The 23,361-nt window shown below is 36.6% G+C and overlaps 2 protein-coding genes across 2 annotated transcripts in view; both read right to left on the bottom strand.

The window, feature by feature from the left end:
- Window positions 1-23,361, bottom strand: part of LOC139977163 (scavenger receptor cysteine-rich domain-containing protein DMBT1-like) — a 75,355-nt gene that overhangs the window by 28,169 nt on the left and 23,825 nt on the right. Inside the window, exons 10-11 of the mRNA XM_071986340.1 lie at window positions 2,478-2,807; window positions 839-1,168 (exon numbers count right to left, since the gene is read on the bottom strand). Of these exons, the coding sequence (XP_071842441.1) occupies window positions 839-1,168; window positions 2,478-2,807 (660 nt within the window). The remainder of the gene's footprint in view (window positions 1-838; window positions 1,169-2,477; window positions 2,808-23,361) is intronic.
- LOC139977299 (putative DMBT1-like protein) lies at window positions 5,654-15,706 on the bottom strand. The gene is made up of 3 exons (XM_071986588.1): window positions 15,528-15,706; window positions 7,397-7,723; window positions 5,654-5,976 (listed from the first exon to the last, which is right to left on the bottom strand). Exons 1-3 carry the CDS (start codon window positions 15,613-15,615, stop codon window positions 5,783-5,785), a joined length of 609 nt encoding a protein of 202 aa, XP_071842689.1. The 5' UTR covers window positions 15,616-15,706; the 3' UTR covers window positions 5,654-5,782.

The raw sequence follows: 23,361 nt of genomic DNA, 5'->3' as shown, positions 1-23,361 counted from the left end.
AAGCAAAATGTCTAGTAAACACTTATACCTTTTCAAAGGATCAAGAATGATTTAACAATTTACATAACAATTCTTATTTTATGTAAATTTCCCCATTGAGAGGAATCTCAAGATACAAAAGCGAGACAGATTGTTCACGTACTAAAACAACTCTTCTGTTATGCGGATTCCCCCCATTAAAATGAATCTCAAGATACAATTTGATAAATGTTTATGAAAAACGTTGCCATTTGGTAGGTACTACTTAAACAAATTCTATGTGGATGATGAATTGTAAAACAAATGAAACACTTGCTTTTAATGTCAGTACTCAGTGGAGGGCATTTTCTATCCAAATTAATCTATTTCTTTACTAGCCACTCTGTTTCAGCAAACTGGTTCTTTATCTGAGAAAACAATAGCCCTTAAATATTGCTTTATGTGTTTGCAGTCAAAAGAGAAAAAAAAAATTAAAAGAATATGCTTGATTAATGTAGGCTTGCCACATAAATGTAAGAACTCTATGGGAAAAGCTAATGTCGGGAATGAAAAATGGAAATGAATTTACTGCTGTTACTTTGAGAGCTTTCCTGAAGAAATTGCTTTAAACAGCAGAAAAACAAAGCATGGTGAACAAATGCGACACATGCTCTGTATATTGCAAACCACAGCATTGACCATTTATGCTTGCAAATGTAACATTTATTAATGGCACCACAGTTTAATCTGTGCTATAATGGCATCCACCGATACTATGTTGTGAATATTAACTTAAAAGAAAATGTTTTGATTGATTTTTTAAACAATGGATTAACATTTAGGCCGGTAGGCCCTCACGAAGGAATGAAAAACCCCAAACCTGGCGTAGGTTCGATTGAAGTGAGTTGACAGATGACACCAGCATCTTCAAAATGATTACAATTGTCGATGCTATTATAATAACAGCTCAACAACTCAGTTTCTTCGCCACTGCATCCAACATCATCCAGATGGATTTTTCCCGTTCCCTCACCAAATGAGGCACCTCCACGAGATTCAAGGGCTCGAACGAAGCCTAACTGACTACAAACTACATTAGCCTCATCAATGCCCCATGCATCATCACAGACAGTGCCCCATTCTCCTTTTAGGAAGATCTCAACACGCCCAGCTGTCTGATTTCCTCCAGCAAGACGAACGGAGCCTTCCTCTGTAGAGAATAATGAACAATCAAGATTTACCACAATAATAGTCTATCGTTGCTTTCTAATGCAAACCAATAAGCAAATTCGCTTAACGTGAGAACTTAATATTTTCTGGATGAATGCCACCCAATACGTCAACCCAGACTCTGAAAGATTAAGTTAGTTATATATATATATATATATATATATATATATATATATATATATATATATATTAAATCATAGTATATATATAAATTTCATCTGCCTGATAACACAGCAGGTAGTAGCATCCCTTTTAACAGACAAATTATTACTAGTTATGCATGAATAAGCTCATGCTCATATTAAAAATATGTCATAAGTTTTAGGCCTGAAGAATGATGGTCCTTGCTGTACCCTGCCATTCTCCGATCTAGTGGCATTATGTTTATGACAGTTTCTTTGTCTGGACCAGTAATAGGACGAGTCTCTCATGTTTCATTGATCACATTATCTCCTTCACAGCACAATTAAGTTTACTTCTGATTTTTCTCTCCAACACTTGCTTGATGTCACTATCCGGAAAGAAAACATCACAATCACCACCTACACATATATTCCAATAAAACATTCCAATCCATTGTACGGGGACCGTCACTAACCTTGAAATCCTCATCTCTCACATATTAACCTTTCATTAGCCATTTCTTCTATTCATCTTCACCAGATACTGCAGATTAAATTTTCATTCAATAGAGGGCAATTAATTCCCGGACCCGTTAGTTTCTTCTCCTAAAAATGTTAGTTTCCTCCCCTTAAAACATTACTCTCCTCTCCTAAATCATACATGAGGAAAGAAATATTTGCGAGGAAACTAACAAAGTCCAGAGCTTCACGGAAGCTGTTAAGTTATGCCTGGGTGGACAGCTCATTGTTAAAAGATGGATAAGAGTTTCTTAGGTTTTGGAAATAATTTCATAGCTGGGGGATGGGATGGGAAGGGAGGGGATTACACATTACTTTATATATATTTTAAGGTAAGATAATGTAGAAATGCTATCATACCCATGTAATTTACAGTAGGACCTACCCTTATCCTTAAAAAGCTGTCGTTCCATAACTCATTAGCTCAGTTCCTCAGGTGAAACACGAAAACATAATCACTGATGACCACAAAATGACATGCTTATAATGTGTTACACACTTGTCAACAAAAAATGGTGCCTTAATGGCATTATACGATACTATGTTGTGAATAATTAAACTTAAAGGAAAATGTTTTGATTGAGTTTTTAAACAATGGATCAACATTTAGGCCGGTAGGCACTCACGAAGGAATGAAAAAACCCAAACCTGGCGTAGGTTCGATTGAAGTGAGTTGACAGATGACACCAGCATCTTCAAAATGATTACAATTGTCGATGCTATTATAATAACAGCTCAACAATTCAGTTTCTTTGCCACTGCATCCAACATCATCCAGATGGATTTTTCCGGTTCCCTCACCAAATGAGGCACCTCCAAAAGATTCAAGGGCCCGAACGAAGCCTAACTGATTGCAAACTACATTAGCTTCATCAATGCCCCATGCATCATCACAGACAGTGCCCCATTCTCCTTTTAGGAAGATCTCAACACGTCCAGCTGTCTGATTCCCTCCAGCAAGACGAATGGAGCCTTCCTCTGTAGAGAATAATGAACAATCAAGATTTTGCCCCACCAATAGTCTCTACACCAATAGTCTATCTTTGCTTTGTTATGAGAACCTATCACCCAAGTTGCTTAATGTGAGAACTTTTTATCTGGGAATTCTTTCTTAATAATTTGCTAGTCATTCCACAGTTTGGTTAACCCAAACCCTGGTAGATTTGGTTAGTAGTTTATGTTTTAATCATAGTATCTGAACATTTTATCTGATTTATTACACAGCAGGTAGTAGCATCTCTTAAAACATACAAAACTATTTATGTGATGTATGAATAAGCTCATGTGCATATGACATATATGTGGTATGACATATTTTTCAGGCTTGAAGAATGATGATTTTTGCTGAACCCTGTCATCCTCTGATCTGGTGGCATTACGTTGTCGTTGTCTGGACCAGTGATGAGGCGAGTCTCTCATGTTTTATTGATCACATAAATTCCTTTCACAGCACTAATAGCTTTACTTCTAATAACTCTCTCTAACTCTTGCATGATGTCACCATCCATAAAGGAAACGTCACCCTCAACACAAACATGCAATAACTCATCCCAGTCAATTGTACGGGGACCATCACGAACCTATAATCCTCATCAATAACATATTAACCTTTCCTCCTCCATTTCTTCTATTCATCTTCACCAGATACTGCCGATTTACTTTTCTTCAGTTAGGGGCCATTAGTTTTCGGACCTGTTGGTTTCCTGCTCCAAAAACATTACTCTCCTCCCCTAAACCATAGGTGAGGAAAGGAAAAATTTTTGGGGAGGAAACCAACAATTGTGAGGGGAGGAAACAACCCTTTTTTCAGAAGAGAAAACTAACGAGTCCGGAACTAACTGGATCTGTTTCATTATGCCTGGGTCGTCAGCTCATTGTAATAAGATCAATAAGTGATTTTTTTTTTAAATTGAAAATAAGTTCAGAGCTGGGGGAGGGGGGGGTGGATTACACATTACTTGATATGTATTAATGTGAGCTAAAGAAGAAAGGCTACCATACCAACGGAAGTTACAGTAGGACCTACCCTGACCATTTAAACATCTGTGACTCATAAATTAAAGTGAATGGACTACTAAGCCTAACACAGAGATCATTAGCTCAGTTCCTTAGATGAATCACAAAACATAATCATTTGATGACCTCACAATGACATACTAATAATGTGTTATATATTTGTCAACAAATAATGGTGCTATAATGGCATCCGACGATACTCTGTTGTTAATATGAAAACCTATTTTGGTTGAAATTATAAGCAATCCATTAACATAAAGGCCAGCAGGCCCTCATGAAGGATGAAAAACAAACCTGGCATAGGTTCATTTGAAGTGAATTGACAGATAACACCAGCATCTTCACCATGACCACAATTGTCGATGCTACTATAAGAACAGCTCAACAATTCAGTTTCTTCGCCACCGCATCCAACATCATCCAGATGGATTTCTCCGGTTCCCTCACCAAATGCTGCACCTCCACGAGATTCAAGGGCCCGAGCGAAGCCTAAATGATTGCATACTACATTAGCATCATTAATGTCCCATGCATCATCACAGACAGTGCCCCATTCTCCATTTAAGTAGATCTCAACACGTCCAGCAGTCTGATTCCCTCCAGCAAGACGAATGGAACCTTCCTCTGTAGAAAAATAATGACCAAACAATATTTGCTACAATAATAGTCTTCGCTTTCTAATTTGATTGATGTGAGAACTAATATGCTAGTTACTTACACAGACTAACTCGTAAACACAAAACCTGTGAAGATATAGTCACTTACATATATTATAATCTTATTATCTTTCAATCTGCTCGTTTACTCAGTAGGTTTTACATCCCTTTAAACAAACAAACAATTGAGGTAATGCCTGAATAAGCTTAGGTTTATATCACATATGTTTGACAAATGGAGAATCCCCAGAAACTGTTTAGAGACATCTTCTTGATAAATGTTAGAGTTCATCAATGTATGTACATATATTAAATAATTATTCACTCAATCATTGGTTCTTTGATAACTGAAACTTGAAACATTTCACTTTCACTAGTATGTAACACATAAATCAAAAGGTTCAGATACTCTGTCGTCTCTCAACTACCATTTAAAACAGGTCAAACATAGTATGACATAATTTCTTCTCTTCCCTTGCTTCATAAACATAGATTTACAGATCAGTTCTCCTGGGACAGAAGTTATTACCATTAACAAGTAGCTGGATAAACGTTTTGTGATGAATGCTGTTCATTTACGAAAGCAATTACATTGCTGGTGAAGATCTGTAACCATGGCTGAGCAAGCAAGCAAAGACCCAATCCATAGAAGGGACATAAAAGGGACATTCTTGATGGCTGTGCTTCAAAGGAACAAGGTGATGAGGATAACTTGGCAAATAATAATTGTTACACAATGTGGTCTTCTGTTCCGATGTGGAAGAATGAATCCACATCAGCTAACAGAAAAACAGTTGTTTTGGATAGTCCAATATACTGAACTGTCAAACAGTGGCCACCTGTGAGCATAGTTTAACAAGGATAAATGCTGCTACTTCAGAGCCCTTTACCCAGGCTCTACATTAAAGGAATATAATGTCACATATAAACACATAACTATATGAGATTAATTTGGAGGATCCGCACCTCCAGGATGGTGCCGTTGGAAACGTTTAACAATTTAAGCATCCTCAAATTTGGAACAAAAACTGATGACCTTTATCAATTGAATAGTTGACCCAAACTCACCTACGATTGGGGATTTACATAAATCCCCTGTAAAACAGAGACCTGAGTCCGATGAAGGGAATATCGAACAATCTATATCATCGGAAGCCAGATTAAGATTCGACTGTAATTTTCGGATACATTTTTCATTCAATAGTGCAGCTTCACACAATTCTCTACAATGATGTCCAGAAATGCCTGTGCTGGGACACGGTGGAGCTAACTGTAAGCACATTAACTGGAAAAAGCTGCAGAGCAACCAAGTGGTATTACTGAAGCAAACATCAAATTTGCTTCTTCCTTTGCCTCTGCCTGTGTCAGATGGCCAAAGTTGTTTGGATACTGGGTGAGACTGTAGGGCATAACTGCACACATTGGAAATGCCAGCTTCTCACAGTTTTCAGATGGTGGCTCTTGTGTGGGATTAACTGCAATATAAACATATTTGCTATTAAAGACTGCACACTTTTCCAAAGGTGTAAAAATGTGTAACATCATTTTTTTCCATACAAGCTTTGATGTTGATTTTTTCTTTATTAACGTCCATGATACATGAGTTATCTATATATTAAAGTAATAAATAAATTGATAACTGATAATTTTAATGGATACAAATTTTGAAAAACCCTTCAAAGCCAGATTAATGACAAAATGCAAAAGTAGGTAAACAGCTCTAAGATTCATACCAGGCCTAAGCTTGTTTTGTTTCATTGACTAGAAATGATCATTAAATTCCACCGAATAGAACATCAATGGTGTTGCAGTTCAATTGACTCTTGCAAAGTGTCTTGTAACATCCATCTATCATGGTTCATGATTCAACACCATGAAAGAAAACTATTCAATATTTTCTGATAACTGATTTTAACTCAATTTTAGAAATTATTGCCAATGTTAACTCTCTGCACTTTTTGCTTTTATTGTGACATAAGGCAGTGGCGGAGCTAGGGGTATTGGTCAGAGGGGGCGAGAATGGTCTGTAGGGGCGCTTTCGACACTATCTATGCGGAGCGCCACCACAGGTTGGCGCGGAGCGTACAGAATTTTTTTGAGTAAAGGTAATCTCTAGATCGCCGGAAATGACCCTTTCCGGGCCTTTCTAACTTGCAGATAAACAAAGAATAAATAGCCGTTTGAGCATTTTGTCAGAAAATCACACCAACAAAATGTGACAAATGTCAATAGGTAGATGAGAGCGTAATAAGAAAGCCAATAATCACGAATAAGTAAAAAGTGGTAAAAAGCTGAAAAGGGCGCCAGCAGTCTATTTGAGTCCGTCAGGGGGGGTGGAGCATCCGCCCCTGACTATTTGGTCGCTCCACCACTGAATGTTACAAGAAACTTTTAACTAGTGCATTTCAAAAAGAATAGCAGCTTTATCACTGACAAGTAAATTGTATGCTGTTGAGAGAAGAGTTATAGTCAAATAAGTTTCTCAATATACTTATACTTATACTTGGTTACCTACAATGACAGTGAATGTTATTACATACTTTTTCAACTGTCTTACAATATCGCCATTTTATTCACTTACCAACTATTTGTTCATTACAATTAGTGCCTTAAATAATTTGTTTACTACATAGCACAGCTATTTGCCATAGTTATACCAGAATCAAGGACTTAATGAATTCAAATATAAGATAATTGATGTGCATGAAAGCTCTGTAAAGTTTAGTTAAACCTCATATTTCAACCAAAAGGAACAATTCATGTTTAGTAGCAGTTATAAGAAATCAAATCACAGCATACGATTGACTAATATATTTCCACTAAGTTTACAAAAGATATCTTTCTATTTCTAGGTCTTCATAACAGACTAGACCAATACTGAATTCACAATGATACCTTCTTCTGTCAGCTCATAACAGACAACACCTGCATCTTCTCGGTGACCGCAGTTAGCTTTTGATTCATAGCTGCATTCAAGAAGGTTACCCTCACTACCAAGACATTCCACATTATCTAACAGGATTTCACCTGTTCCCAAACCAAAGAAAGCATATCTGGGGGCAGACAATGCTCCTCCAAACCCCAACTGGAGACAGACAACTTCAGCATCTGTAAGATCCCAGAGATCATCACAAACAGTCCCCCATTGGCCATTAAGATACACCTCAACTCGTCCAGAAGTAGAGTTACTTCCCATCAGACGTACATCTCCATTGATGGGCCCTGGAAAACAACAATTAGTTTGTTTTGTGGGCGATAGCAGAGGTGTTGGGGTGGTGGGGGGGGCGGTTACCTACAAGTGGCTCATTTCCATTAACAGACTCTACAGAAGAAAACCAGTTATCAAACAGAGATCTCACAACGCACTCTGTTATGTTACAAAGTGCTCAAAACTCAGTTATGTAACAAGCATCTTAAACTCACATATCATGTATTTTATTTGTGGAGTGATTATAACCAACGCTATGGTTATTGATAGTGTGGACTTTCATACAATCTTTTGAACAACAGAATAGATTTGGGAAGTATCTTAACATAGTAAATATTGCCATTATGCAGTACCATGACCTTTAAACTTTTATTCACATCACATTCATATCTTGAAAATAGTTTATTATGCACTTTGTTCCATTAAATTCTCAAATAAATCCTCAGTTTATATTTGTAGTGCATTACATATTTTTAGTTATACTTAACGAATTAGCTTAATACGGTAAAACAGTTCTTCTGGAATCATAATAAGAATATCAGACTACAAAAATAGTTTACGATAAATTGAGAAGTTTGCTATAGTTCTCCGTACAATTGCTTTATATCATTCTCCATCTTGATGTGATGTGGAATCGAAAGCAAATCTTATTCGTGCAACATAAAACAATTCCTTCAAAAATGACATATATTTGAAAGATGGATGACTCTGGGTCAATGGTTCATATTTAGATACTTCACAATAAAAACTCTCCCAATCTACAATGATTTTATTAGCATACATTTCAATGTAGATATAACAACATTATCCATCCTTTGTAATGATGTGAAAAATAAAGAAAGATTGAACAACATACGGATGCATATGTCTACTTTTGCATTAATTTTAGCAATGTTTTGAGAGACATGTTATATTGCTCAAGAGAGATTGGAGCAGCCTTTCATACTCTTTGTTATTCTGTATTATGTCACATCAACATTGTTGGATTTCAATTGCAGAAAATGACTCACAAGACTGAAATTATGCAAAAGAAAATGGTTTGCTATCGCCATGAGGTCGTTTTATTAAGAATTTATTTTACAGCAGTTTGGCAGGATATGATGCTTGATATCAAAAAGAATAAATCTACATGATTTTAATAACACCTTTAGTGATAAAAGATGATTTCGACTGGCAAACCACCCCAGCCCTTCCGTTAAATTGACAGTTCTCTTTATCTATAGCTATATGCACACACTCAAGTAGATTACTTTCATCTCCATTACAGTCCACGTCGTCAAGATTGACTGGATCTTGTGACATTCCAAAGTGAGCTTTACTGACGGCTGAGAGGGCGCCCGGAAAGCCGAGCTGTCTGCAAAGAACGTGAGCATCATTCAGATCCCATTCATCGTCACAGACCGCGCCCACTCATCATCTACTAACACCTCCACACGACCCTCCTGAGGACCTGTACCGCCCAATTAACGTACATTTCCAGAAGCTGAAATATTGTATTTTTTATCTTGGGTGTTAACAATATCTCTTTATAAACATTCATGTACCTTTCATAACCATGACTATTAGTTGATGCTTCATTACAACAACAATCCCTTCATTTTCTCAGCCTATATATGTTCACTAACCATTCCTCTTATGATTAGTTAACTCTCCCAAACCCTACAGAACATTACAGATAAATAGACTGCAACAAACTAACACTGATCCCCTCCAATTCTTCACCAAATCAAAGGTTAGTTAATAATTAATGGTATATTTCATTCATCTTTTAACATTTTAACTCCAAGATACTTTTCAACGTCGATAGTAATTCAATACAAAAAGATTTGACCTACATTACAATATTTTGAGATGAAATTTGACAAGTTAAGTTATTGAGCTACACACATTGTTACAGGGTTTAAGTATTGAAAAGCCACAAAACAAAATCTTTTGTTTTAAGAAAATCAACTCAAGAGGCTGTTTTTAATCTATACAATTATCCAAAGTGGCAAGAGGTAGCCTTGCTTTTGACATGTAAATGAGAAATAATACCGATTATCCTGTAAAACTTGCATCCAATTTCTACATGTCAGTTTTGAGATAAACATTTGAGGTTTGTTCCTTTTGTATCCAAAGTAAGCTTCAAGCAAACAGGTGCCATATCACACACGCACATGCGGGATAAACATGCTTCTGTTGGTCCTTAATTTTTTCTGCAATTTTCTTCTCAAACTTTGAATGCATTGTACTATGAATAAAGAAAATTGGAAAGTTTGAACAAATAACAATCCCTTAGGTGAAGTTAGATTCCTTCACAATCAAAGGTCAAAACAAGATTTTAAAAATTGTTTGAATGGATCATGATATGAACACAGCCAGAACTTGTGAATCAACAAATTTTTCCATAAAATCAGAACGCTTCAAAATTAAGGGTTAACATAACATGAAATACTGTATAAAATAATAAAACATGTAAGCTCCTTATTTGTGTGAAAGGTTTGACATATCCAGAAAACAACATGTGAGAATCTTTGAATGTCAAGTTCATAAGGAGTTTCATATCATTATATCCCTTTTTTGAAATAAAAGGAAAAAATTGGGGAGAATTTGATAACAATTTAGAAAAAATATTTCAGATTTACTCATTTTATATGGACATAACGTATGCTGGGTAATATTTTTCTAATACCCATACACAATGCGTGATCTTATTTCCAATCGATGCAACAAAGACCACTTCCACAATTGAAATCACGCTTTAATGTTGAAGTCACCTGATCATGAAACATACAATAACATCCCATCACACAGATGAATTCATTCCCAAGGCTGTATAATCATTCTAGATCTTTAAAGAAAACAAGAGCAATAATGTTTTGATTATAATCCATATCTGGCACCACAACTTTTTGCACAATGAACTTATTCAAGTTACAGGAAAAACAACAACAACATAATGTTATGAAGCTGGAAGCCAAAGATTGCATGCGTTTACAAGCCATTGTTCAGTTTTTAAATCCCAAACTTTATAACACTGTCACCAGTATTGGCCCCAAAAAGTATTGACCACTGTACATATACACTCAAAGGCTGAGTTTGGAAATTTGATCGTATAAGCCAACGATCATTAAACATTTGCCCCGCCTTTATGTAATAGACTCTCCAAGGTTAAAACCTGAAATTATGCTTTTCTATTCCAATAATTCTTCAAATCTCTTGGAAATAAATTCCATAGCCTAACATTACATGCTAGTATAGCCAAGTACGCTCGTTAGTTCTAATTGGTGAAATGGGGAAACATACTTACGGTTTGTAAAGCAACATGCAAAGTTCTTTTGTCACTCTCAAAATATTTTGAGGATGGCAGTTAGTTTCTTCTCCTGGGGAGTTGGCATGTCGAACTTAAATAGTAGATTACTGAGTTCAATACAGGCCAAATTGCCATTATCATCGAAAGCCTAGTCGGTAAAGAGTGAGTTTGTGTGCGCGCTTCAACATGATCAGCTGATATGATGTGACGATTTGATCTTTACGTATACATGATATAGAGGTGCTCTATCACATATCACCCAGCCGTGACAGTTTTTTTTGTCCCGCTTTAGAGTACTCCTATCGTCAGGACGAGCAGTATGAACATCATATTTCTATCAGATCAAGGTTAGGAACTGTTTGTACTATTAATACCAGCTGTGCTTTGAAGCATAATATTGGAGTACAGTTTAGAGATTTATAAGAATTAGGAAATTGTCCCTACTAGCTATACATAGAAAGTCTGTCTATTATAAGCTCTATAGATCAATGGTGTTACAAGTTCCTTACGCAACACCCCCGCTGCCCCGCAAAATTGTGAGAAAAAATGCTTAGAAAATAGGTATTTACGGCTCCTCAGGGGCTACTGTTTGAAAAGGGGAAGAGGCAAAGGTTTTCTAGTAAAATTGGCCTCTGCTCCCTTAAACAGCTCCCTTAAACAGAAGTGCTTCGCCCCGTGCCTTCTTCCACTCACTCAGCGATGTGTATGCCTATATATAGTAAGCTATTTAGTTGTGAAGTCACCATGGAAAATCATCAATGTTGTTTTATAAATCTAGAATCTTTCTATACAAGATCAATTGATTCATTTTCACTTTCAAGTGAAAATCATTGTTCGTCGGCAGTACTTGTTTATAAGCATTGCGCACATCTGATGAGATTTTATTAAAGGAAAAAAGGGCCCATGCAGTACCTATAGTAAGTCAAGGTAGTTTATGCTGTTGGATTGACTCGATAATTGTAGTACGTTTAACAGATCGTCTTGCAGGAAAATGGATACGAATGCTGATTCGATATTGCCTGTAGGGGCGGCGCCAATCAAGGGCCGCTCCCACACGCAGCATCTACAGTGCTAACCGGATTTGTCAACGCCAGGGCCTCAGTCAAAATAAAATCCCTCGAAGTAAATGTCAAGAAATGAAAGGTCAATAATTGACTACTCTCATCCGACGAGACCACCCCGTTTACTTCATATGTTATGCTTACGCACTTTTATTCGTTCCTCTCAAACGATATTGGATAACACAAATAGAGTAATTTACGAAAACTGGTCATGAGTATACTTAATACCACCATGGTTATACTAAGGCTATATTTTAACACCTAACGTTAGGCTAGGTCGGTGCCTGTAACTTGATAATATGTATCTCTTTTTCTTGTAGATTGAAAGACTTCCGTAGGTTCTTCAACGATTTTACAGAGATTTCCATCATTTCTGCTGTCATTTTGTTCGTATAACCTATAGCCCTACAAGATGGGCTAGTCGGTCTCTCTCCGACATATTAGCTAGTTCTGAAGCACTAAATTCATTGAATTTGTACGTATTTTGACGTCAAAAAAGTGAACAGCACCGCCAACTTCAAAGGAGACAACAACATCAAATGAGACAACAGCATCAAAATAGACAACAACGTTGAAGGAGACAGCAGCATCAACGGAGATAACAACACCAAAAAAGACAACAGCATTGAAGGAGACAACAACGTCGTATTAAACGAGACAACAACATCAAAGGAGACAAAAACATGCATATGATAACAGACAGCATAGAAGCAAATAACATAATACATTGCCTTTCGGCGTTCCATACATATCATCTAGTCTTGGCCAGATCGTTTGTAATACTCTTTTTCTCACGTGCAAACCGTACATGCCTCAGAGTCCGTTCCTGACTACCACGAATTGCGCTCACCCACTGTATTTTAAATGCCCGATGATCTGTTCGATACAAATGTCTTGGACATTTCTTCAAAGAGGGGCGTGAACTTATAAAAACCACAAATCTTTATTCATATTATTGTGACACAATTGCGTGTCATGTGAAATCATGTTTCTTCAACAGCAATTAGCGACCGTCTTGCAGTGTACAAACCAATCTAAGGCCAAGTGATTTTTCACTGCGGGAGGCAGGGCTTGAATAAACATTTTTGGGTTTGTGCCCAATTGGCAAACCTGATTGGCTTCTTCGCTTTTCAGAAGCATATCTCCCAAAATCAAAGTAAAACATAAGATAGCTTGGGAGAAATGTGTAAGACCCTAGTATCAATCTAAAGCGAATAGATACGGAAAAATAGCTTTGCGAAAAAGAAAGGTACACTATGCTGTACATACTAGGGTCTTAACAAGACTACATATCAATACATATCACCAGGCCCATATATGTACTTGGTCACGGTGACAAGGCCTGTCTGTGAGAATCAGTATCGCAGTATCCTCGCGTTCCGAGTTTCAAAATATCGGTAGTAATACGCGCAGAATCAGTTTGAATAATTAAAAGGATAGGATATCGTTCGTTATATCGATATTAGAGGGTGAATTAAGGCAGAGTTGTAATTATTCGTCCAACGTGGATTTGGCATCGTACCGTCTCGGGTTGTATTAATAGTAACGTAGGGGCTTCTAAGAGAATCACCCTCAACTGACTGCTCTAGGTGGTTAATGCATTACTGAATAAAGCTGATGCCTGGTGCAGCTGTTTAAACGGCAGCGGTTAGATCGTAATTATCCATACTGCTTGAAGACAATGTGACACTCATCTGCCAATGTGGGCACACTGAGAACATGACGATTAGCCCACACCGTTTACTGACCTTGTGAAGCGCGGTGCAGCGTGGCATACAAGATGACGTAGCATGACTATTTTCATGTGATTCCTTGGTGTACGCACACTGTTCATTTTTCTAATTCCTTCTATTCAAGTTGGGGCAATTGGTTCCCTCCATTATATTTAATTTATTCTTAAGTGTGCCTCTCATAAATGTTACATTGGTATTACATATTCTAGTTTCATTTTGCATTTTTTTGTCATATTTATTTGTTTCATCGTTGTATTTTGTTTCCCAGACGGCCGCCCATACTGTGCAGTAAACTGCTTGTGCAGTAGCAAGGCCGTCGCAGCGTAGTTTTGCGGGCTGACGCATTTCATTGTGGTGCGTTGTCCGTGACGCAATGTGTATAGTTTAGCTGGGCTGCTGTATAGGCAACTTGCGTATTACAGAATAGCTACGCCGTGACAGGTTATTTAATGTACGACACCCGTGTATCGTGCTTTAGACGTTAATGTATTACTTCTTGTACATATTTATTGGTTTATTCATTACATTGAGAAAGATGTACGTGCAGGTGCATTGTATAGACTTGCAACAATTATACTTATACAACTCAGAATGCATTGTTAATGTATTTTATTCCACGGTGTCCTCGAATATCTACCTTCCACCTACCCCGTTACTTACCAACCGCGGTACTTCACCACTGACCACCGGAGCGGACAGCGTTACAGTATTTCATAATTTCGAAAGTGACATGGGGAGATTTCCACGATTAGAGCGGACATATAAAGCAGACAAGTACTTATTGTTTTTCGAAATTCCTTTATTCACAGCATGTTTCCCATGAGTAAACGATATTTTCAAAGAAATCACAACGTGATCATGACGCTACATCTGATTGTCACATCTATGTTATTGTTTATTCCAGTAAATCCTTGTCAAATAACTATGGTGTTCTACCTACATATCGGTACTTGCGCGACATGAAACGGCACAACGGATATCACCGTGCATAATCCCTTAAACAAAATTGCCTCCCAAATTTTGCCCCTGGTAACGCATGTTGTGATTTCGCTTTTGGAGAGCCGTGCGCCATAACGTTATAAGGCCTAAAAGTCACTCTCTTGTGATAGATGGTGAAACTGTAGATTAGCTGACTTGTTTGGTATATTGACTGAAAATAAGTAAACAACCCGCACACGCATTTATCAAAAACTTTGCAGACCAATCACTTCATGGCAAGGGGAAGTTCAATTAACTGTCAAATTCCATTGAAAAAGCATTGTTACTGATCTTCCTTCTTTTTTTCCCGCTACCGTGCCCACAACGCGACCCACCGTTATAGCTTGACGACCCATTTTTGGACGAGAATATTGGCTGCCGGTGTTCATGAATCATGATTACAAATAACTCGGAAGATCGGATGTTGCAGAGCATATTCGTCATAGCGCATAGGTTGACACTTCACCTCCCCGTTACCCTCCCTTACCCACCTCTTCCCCATGTTCGTTACCCTCCCATCCCGAATGGTGAAAATAAGTAGCTTTAGCTTTACTGCAGTTTCCAAGTAAAAGTGTGAAAAAAGGTGCAGTGACCTTGCGCGCTCTTGTTATTTGAGATGAAACAGTTTGTCATGTTATGTCGATTTCGTCAGAAGACGTTTTAATCAGTTTTCACGTTAATTATCTGCAGGCATTCCTGCACATTTCGTTCAAAAGTTTACCGACTGTATTATATACAATGAAACTAATCTTACCTTGTGCGAGACAGGCTGAGATGCAGATGAGAAGGAATCCTAAGATTACTAACCCAGCCGAAGACGAATTGAACCATCGTGTCGTCATCTTGATACCAAAGTAACGAATGTCTTACTCTCTCTCTCTCTCTCTCTCTCTCTCTCAAAACATTATATTATTCACAAACTTACCGTGTAGGCCTAAGTAACCATGGAAAAAATATTGAACGAAACTAAGATGTGGCTTCCCAGGGTTGTATTTTGACGAAGATTATCCATGACGTGCAGCTCGTGGTATCAATCAGCGGACAAGATTTCTCCTCTTTTTTTCCCATGAATTTGTTGTTTGTTCGGAAATACCTTCCAATAACTGGTGTAAACTGGCAGTGTTTGTTTTTTAACCTAGCCTGCGTAGCAAGGCTCTGTTCTACAGGACACATTTTGATTGCCGGATGAAGGAATGAAAGAAAACGTACGCTACGCAGTGGTGATGGCATGGTCTGTGGTAGTTTGTATTTGATATTAAATTGAACAAGGTCCATGCTATCAGCTATCCGCAGCTTTCCGATGTTATAAAGGTCTTCGGGGAATCCAATTAACTTAGCCGTTATATCCTGTTATGAAACCACCATTCACCCGCAGGTTTTAAAGACCAACTATGGAGACAATTTTTTTTTTTGTGGATTTTCCATTACTTTGCGGGTTTACATACCCATAATCAACATGTTTAAAAAATAATCTTCGTAAACCTACTATAACCCATCAAAAAACGACCACGAAAATGGACATTTTGGGTAGTCACGTGACATGAACCTCTGAAATGTCTGAAAACAGAGATTGACCCAAAGGAGTCTCTGGTCACCGTGTGACGTCATTGTTTGTATACCGCGAAAATCAAACGCTGATATAGGCACTGTTTATACACAGATAGCGAACAATTGTACTGTATTTGACTTCCAATTTCGAGCGTTTGAAAAGCTGTTAGCTTAAAACAAGAACACATGAAGGTAAAAAAATAGATTTAAAACAACTTTAAGAAAAAAAATTAGTTAAATTGGTTATTTTATTAGCAAAATTTCCACTCAAATGGAAGCATCTTTTACATAGCGCAGCGTCAATAGGTCCGTACGGTACAATATACTGTAGAACATGCAAGCAGCTTGGCGATTCCGTAATACAATTTGATCGCAAGATACCGTAAACTGAACAGAAGAATAGACCTAAAAGATGCCTCATGCGTGATTTGTGACGGAAAATGGCTTACGTTACTGTCAACAAATTACCAAAAAGACACTAAACATAATCGAACAACTACGAGAAGACGCTGACCCGAATCGACCAGGGTAGCATATACATGACTAAGCTTCAGCTGAACATAGTACTTACTCGTTTTAATATCCAAAAGTACAAACACAGAAAAAGTATCCTTTCAATAAACAAAATTTAGCAGTGAATATCCAAATCCACGTTTCTCGTTCAATCCTGGGCGAAATACTATCGTGACTCTGTGTAATTCCATAGAGTTAGGTCTAGTTGAAACAGGCCTTGACCAGTTACATCCCACAATCACAAGACAGTCACTAACGAAATAAAACGTCCGATCGCTACATAGAACCGTTTTTATTTAACTCCTTGGACCATGCAGATGCCGGAATAAACATAACGGACAATATAACACAATGTATCACGAACTCACGATACTGGAATACAACAAAGGAAATAGATAAATGCGATGAAATCCTAACATGACTATTTACACATGCTCTGAGCCAACTCACTACATGTACTAACAATGCTACCCTATAGGCACGGTATATACACGGTCATCTCTTACAGTAAATATTTATACTGTCAATTGCGTGATATAATGTTACATGCAAGGACGTCCAGAGCTTGTTTACGAGGAGACTTAAAAGGGTCAATTTCACATTAGCTATGTCCGACACAGCTATCGACAGTATATAATTTTCGCAGAATGAGACATTTGCAACATACACAGAGGCAGGGTCATGCATGTGGATTCATGGGCATGAGATACTCCGGGTGCTGAAAAATCTTTCCGCGTGGATCTCAAAAAATTGATCTAAAGTCTGCGGCGTTTTACGTCGGTTCTTTTACTCGGAAATCTAAAAAAGCTGATGCTTTTGTGGATAACTGCAACCTCCAACAACACAGAATTGTGTCATTTCGGGGGGAAAAGAGTAATATCGTTGATGTTTTTGGCAGCTCAAGTATACAATTTTACACACTAAAAGTATTGTTGTGAGTGAGGTATACAAACAGTGACGTCACATGGTCACATGATGTCTTCGGAATGTTTCAGGAATGTCTGAAATAGGTTTCATAAAAAGCTGACTTTTCTTACCATTTATTCACGTATTTAACGTCCGAAATTGGTAAAGTTAATTACAGCAATGTAATTGAAGGGAGTTAAGGATTACATACATGCAAAATGGTGGGATTTTATGTTCATCGAAAAGTCTCCATAGTTGGTCTTTAAATGGGAACGAAGTTGGGTAGTTGATGTCTTTCAATTTCCACTGTAATGTTTTGGTTTTCAACTACAGGGATATACTGCCTACTGGTAGAACTTTTGGGTGACAACTGGATACTACAGTTTACCTAATTTACTTTGTCCTTCGTAGTATGTTTCTAACACATATTCAACAAAAAGAAAATGAAAAGAAATAAATAAATAAATAAAGAAAAAAAACTGGCAATTACATGTAGGACATAAGGACTATGCACTTCATGTAGACGAAAAAAGTATTGAGGTGGTCCTTGTCTATCACACAAACGTAGCAAAGAAACTTCCTCCGGCCTTTGCTACATGCAGTGGAGAAATAAAATAAAACTGTAGTATGTTATTCTAAACTTGACCGCCGAGTCATTTGCTTCCAATATTTCTCTAATGTACTTTTTTTTTTATTGATGTCACTGCTGAATACTGTTTCAAGGAATCGATTTATAATTCTTACTACCTTGTCAGAATTTCTGGTATAATGGAATTAAAAGAATCTCAAATACTAACTGTATTATATACAATAAAGCTAATCTTACCTTGTGCGAGACAGGCTGAGGTGCAGATGAGAAGGAATCCTAAGATTACTAACCCAGCCGAAGACGAATTGAACCATCGTGTCGTCATCTTGATACCAAAGTAACGAATGTCTTACTCTCTCTCTCTCTCAAAACATTATATTATTCACAAACTTACCGTGTAGGCTATTTCAAGTACGGTGGTTTTTAGACACTTGGCAAAATAAAAATAATAATGATAGAATAAAACAAAACCTTCAAAGGATTGAAATTCTTACTGCATTGATCAAATGCTTTCACTTACGATATGTATGTAATGCAAGTTATTGAAGCTGCAATAAAGCCTTTATGATTCGAAATTTTTCCAAACATTCCGATACAGCACAAACTAAAACAGTTCTTCGATAATCGATTTTCAATTTTCTTAGCGACTTAATATTACTATAAGGGAAGGATTTCAGAAGAGAACTTCAACTTAAGTTTTCTATGGTCTTGTAAATAACCAACTATAACATAGTAGGCGATGAGGTGGAGGGGGAGGGAGTGGTGCTGACGGAAAGCTCAACGTGCAGAAAAATTCCACAAAAGGAACAATCAAACAACCTTAGGAGAAACGTTGCTGCAATTGGCTGTCATGAATCTCTTGCCCCAGTGTATATTGAATAAGACCATTAAAAAGCTTTAATACCAATATTCAATAAAAGCAGACACCCCAATAACAGAACTGTCTTCAGCAGTGAAGAGTTCTTCCAATAATATCCTTCATGATCCAAGAGTAATAAGCAAAGAATTAATGTATATATCATTTGGTTTTAAGTAGATAGTTTAATTCATCACAAAGGCACAACTTGACCACACAAGACAAGAATATATACTCTTCGATATTTATTTACAACTTTGACAAATTGTACAATGTATGTATATTATTCATCATTAACAATTTTCATTTTAGGATAATAGCTTTCAAATATTGCAGTTTTCAATTTGCTCTTCAAATATTGCATGTTTTAATTTGCTTTTCAAGTATTGCAGTTTTCAAGTTGCTTCTCAAATATTGCATTTCAAGTTTCCACAATTTTCTTGCAATGATAAATTTTATTTCAACGTTGATGAAGAAAGAAGAGGTGAATAGAATCAATCGTCACTGTCTGAGTTAGGTCGTCTTGGTTTCGGGTTCTTTAGAAGGAAATAAAAGAATAAAGGAAAGACTCCGAGAGTATTAGAGATTACTTTTTAGACATTTATAAGATGAATTTTATGCACAACAATTAATGATGATATGTTGTACACTGTTAAGAAACACTACTATCAGCTCAGGTTGTATTTCTGTCAAACTTGTAACTATTGAGAGATGACCATATATTTAGTTCAGGTACATCAAGTAAAGTGACTGGACTATGTAGTCTAATACACAGACAATAGCATCATTTCTTCAGATGCAACACAAAACTCAATAGGGGGGGGGGTGGAGTTTTGTGCCCTTAAATGACACATTTATAATGCGTTTAAAATAGTTTCAAGAAACACGTGATGCTTGATGTCATCCAAGGATGCTCTGTTATTTATAAGAGGTTAAGTAAACATCGTTTTTAGTTAGATATAAAAATTTATAAAACAATGAATTAATGTTTAACATTAAGGGCTGCACGGAGGAACCAAACTGATTATCAATGTATCCTAAAGGAGCATTCCAGGGGTTTAACATATTTTAAAAAAGGTGAATATCTCGAAAATTGAAATTGCTTTAGAAACACTACTAAGCAGTCAATTTTTCTTCTTTATCTGGACGTTAACTTATGAAGAATACAAATTCTCCTCCAAGCAGTCCCTTAAATATTTCTTTTTCATCCTTTTTTGACCAAAAGCTACATTTTGCAATGAATTTGTCAATTTCTTTGGGTATCATACTTGAAGGTTAATAAACGATATATGAGGTATATGGTAAAACAATCTGTTCCTTTAAGATGATGAAATTAGGCATTAGGTTGAACATTTAAAAGAATTAGTTATGTATTAACATATAATGTACTTTACTGGATTAAGGATTTAATAATTCACTAATAAGGAACAATAGTTCGGTTATAACCACAGAGATCACAAGTTAGATTTCTCTATAAACCTCCAACTACTGTACATTGCATATAAGGTCTCACACATACATACACTATTGGGAATGTATCCAGCATTGGAACTTTAAAGTACATTTTAGCTCAGTCTAAAAGTGGGATTTGAAAATATGTGGGTAATTGGTCTTACCTGAAAATGTCTAGTGCTAGTATTTTTCAGTAAACCTTGTTGATTCCTCAAATGGTGTTTTAGTACAAGCTTAATATGATTTCCCCACACATTCGTATCTATTGTAGATTTGCTACTGTTATGTGTATTTTGAATAGACTTTTGTTTATTAAACATGTTTTACTAGTTACAACTATCCCTTCTATGGTCGTGACCTAATGAAAGATGCATTATCGTAATGTAGGTTTGTGGACTTTAGTCCAAGGTGATGTCCGAAATATTCAGTGATATCTGAAATTTTCATTCACTGTACTGCATGTAAACAAACTTTCTAAGTTCAAAACTGTCACCATAGGCAGGCTGGGAACATAGAACACCCCATTGTTTCAATATCTAAAGTTTGATACCGTTTGCTCTGTCGGGAAACATACTGTCCTCAAGTAAACATACAGCTGTGTTAATATACGAAACATAGTCCAAGACATTGTAATACAAATCTATAAAACAACTTTGTAGCATTTTCCACTGGCTCAAATGAATTCGATGCTGTATGTTAACATCACCTTATAGATGAATCAGTTTAGATATATTGTTCTTAAGTAACATGTACTACCTTTGTTTAATAAAATTTCTTATTGAAAAATGTAATCACCTTTCCATGCATCAAGCTTAGAACCAATAAAGGGTTTATATATCCTTTTATGGAGTTCACCAAGTTAAGTAACATGACTTTTTCTTCATTATTATTGCATTCAAATGAATAGTATTTGTTTTATTCCTTAGTATTACACAATATAATGTAATGCACTGGAGATTCCAAGATGCAATATTTCCAATTTCCGCTTCCCCCACCGCATTATTGGAACAAACCGCCATAAAATAGGGCAAATCGAAAACCCGCGATGTCACTTTTGTGGTCGCTATGATGAGACCCTGTTACATCTGTTTTGGGATTGCCCTATTATATCGAATTTCATTTTAGATGTGGAGCAAGCTATTTTTGGCAGTCAGTTTATATTTCGAAGAATGACATTGCTTCGGGTATCATTTTTCTGTGAATCACCCATATAATTTCTTAATTTATTATCTCAAGTACTTCATCTTCAGTAAAAAAAATTACTAACACGGAAATGAGATGTAGAGATTTTTTATATAAGTTAAAATTGGCTATTAAACTTGAGAAAGAACTCAAGCAAAGAGGCAAAGCTTTTATTTCTTACGAGCCGTTTAAAGATTCATTTCGTAATTGCACTATACTGTTCAGTTAATAACGATGTACTTATCATTACTTGTAAATGGTATTTGACCTTATTGTATTCAAATATGTTCGAATTGGCACAAGAATGTTACCAATAAAGATACCAAGCATGGTAAAAAATGTTTAAATGTTACGCATTGGTGGGTGATGTCAAAAAAAAAATCGAGGGGTGATGTATGAAACAAGAGTCATGACAAAATATTTCTGCGAGGACATGACCCAGAATGTCAGCTTTTGGTAAATATATTTGCTAATGGTCAGGTTATATCTTATGGTATGACTGTTACTATTACTTCAGCTTTGCACTTTAAAGGGTGTGAAGACTCGCGCACAAAGAAGTTTCGAATGAGGTGTAACAGAAGTGTTAGAAACCACCATCGATCCCAAAAAAAATACACACACAGCTTGCTACCGTCGGTAATTAGACACTAGTGTACAGTCAATACATACAGCTACAGTCAATACCCACAACACATAGCAGCGTGGACATATCAGGTCTAGATAAAATATAACAAGGTATCACGTTTCATTAATGTCTGCATTTTGTAGTGACAAGAAGAAAACGTCATTTGCAAGCAACGGAAAGTTAACTTTTTCAGAGCTCGGCACGCGGTTTGGGGCGAGTCTTCAATGCCTTTAAGGAGAAACATGTTTCACTATATTTCAGGAAACTTTACTTTTTTTCACCAATACTCCAATATTTTTAAATTATATCATCAAAGTCACAGAAAATACACGTCTGATAATAGCATTTCATCTTAATATAGAAAATAAATACAATATTGTCAATATTGGGCAATTTATGGATTGTCACACTCTTTGACCGTCTAGAATATAATTTCCAAAATAGTTTAAGGTCTGGTTGATTCTGATTCATAAATTGCAGATACTAGTAATGTTATTTATTAAGAGTAGACATTTTTTACTGTAATTTGATAATTGCTACCTTTGGCAACCAATTTGGGCACCTTAATGTGAACAGACCCATATATGATTTGTAATTTTGTAACTATCAAAAAATTTCATTTCTATCTTATCCTAGAGTGAAGGCAAAGGTGGGATATAATAAATTATTCCCCAACTGATTTAGGTAGAAGGATGAACTTTTGTGGAAGGGCCAGGGGCAAATCGATTGTTTATGAAGGAGGAGTGCTGCCTTTGGGAATGAATGCTGATTCTCGTGTAAGGAGGTCTCAGGGTCCTACCCATAAGAAAACATTCCTTCTTGGCTGAATGCCAAAAATTTCTCGACTGAACCATTGTCCTCCGTCTGACGATCAGAATTGATGTAGGGGCTCCTTTGCGCAAGGCATGTGATTGCAT

Source organism: Apostichopus japonicus, chromosome 2 (assembly GCF_037975245.1).
Source record: "Apostichopus japonicus isolate 1M-3 chromosome 2, ASM3797524v1, whole genome shotgun sequence".
In the NCBI taxonomy this organism is placed as follows: Eukaryota; Metazoa; Echinodermata; class Holothuroidea; order Aspidochirotida; family Stichopodidae; genus Apostichopus; species Apostichopus japonicus.
The sequence above is the reverse complement of the archived record's forward strand: the minus strand, read 5'-3'. Positions and strand labels throughout refer to the sequence as shown.

Bases quoted from the DNA above. Each gene is read 5' to 3' on its own strand.
- LOC139977299 (XM_071986588.1), bottom strand. From the start codon at position 15,615: ATGACGACACGATGGTTCAATTCGTCTTCGGCTGGGTTAGTAATCTTA. The intron at 7,724-15,527 runs GTAAGATTAGTT...GTTGTTTTCCAG, and splicing joins CTCAGCCTGTCTCGCACAAG to GGCCCATCAATGGAGATGTA. The intron at 5,977-7,396 runs GTATCATTGTGA...TTTATATTGCAG, and splicing joins TTATGAGCTGACAGAAGAAG to TTAATCCCACACAAGAGCCA.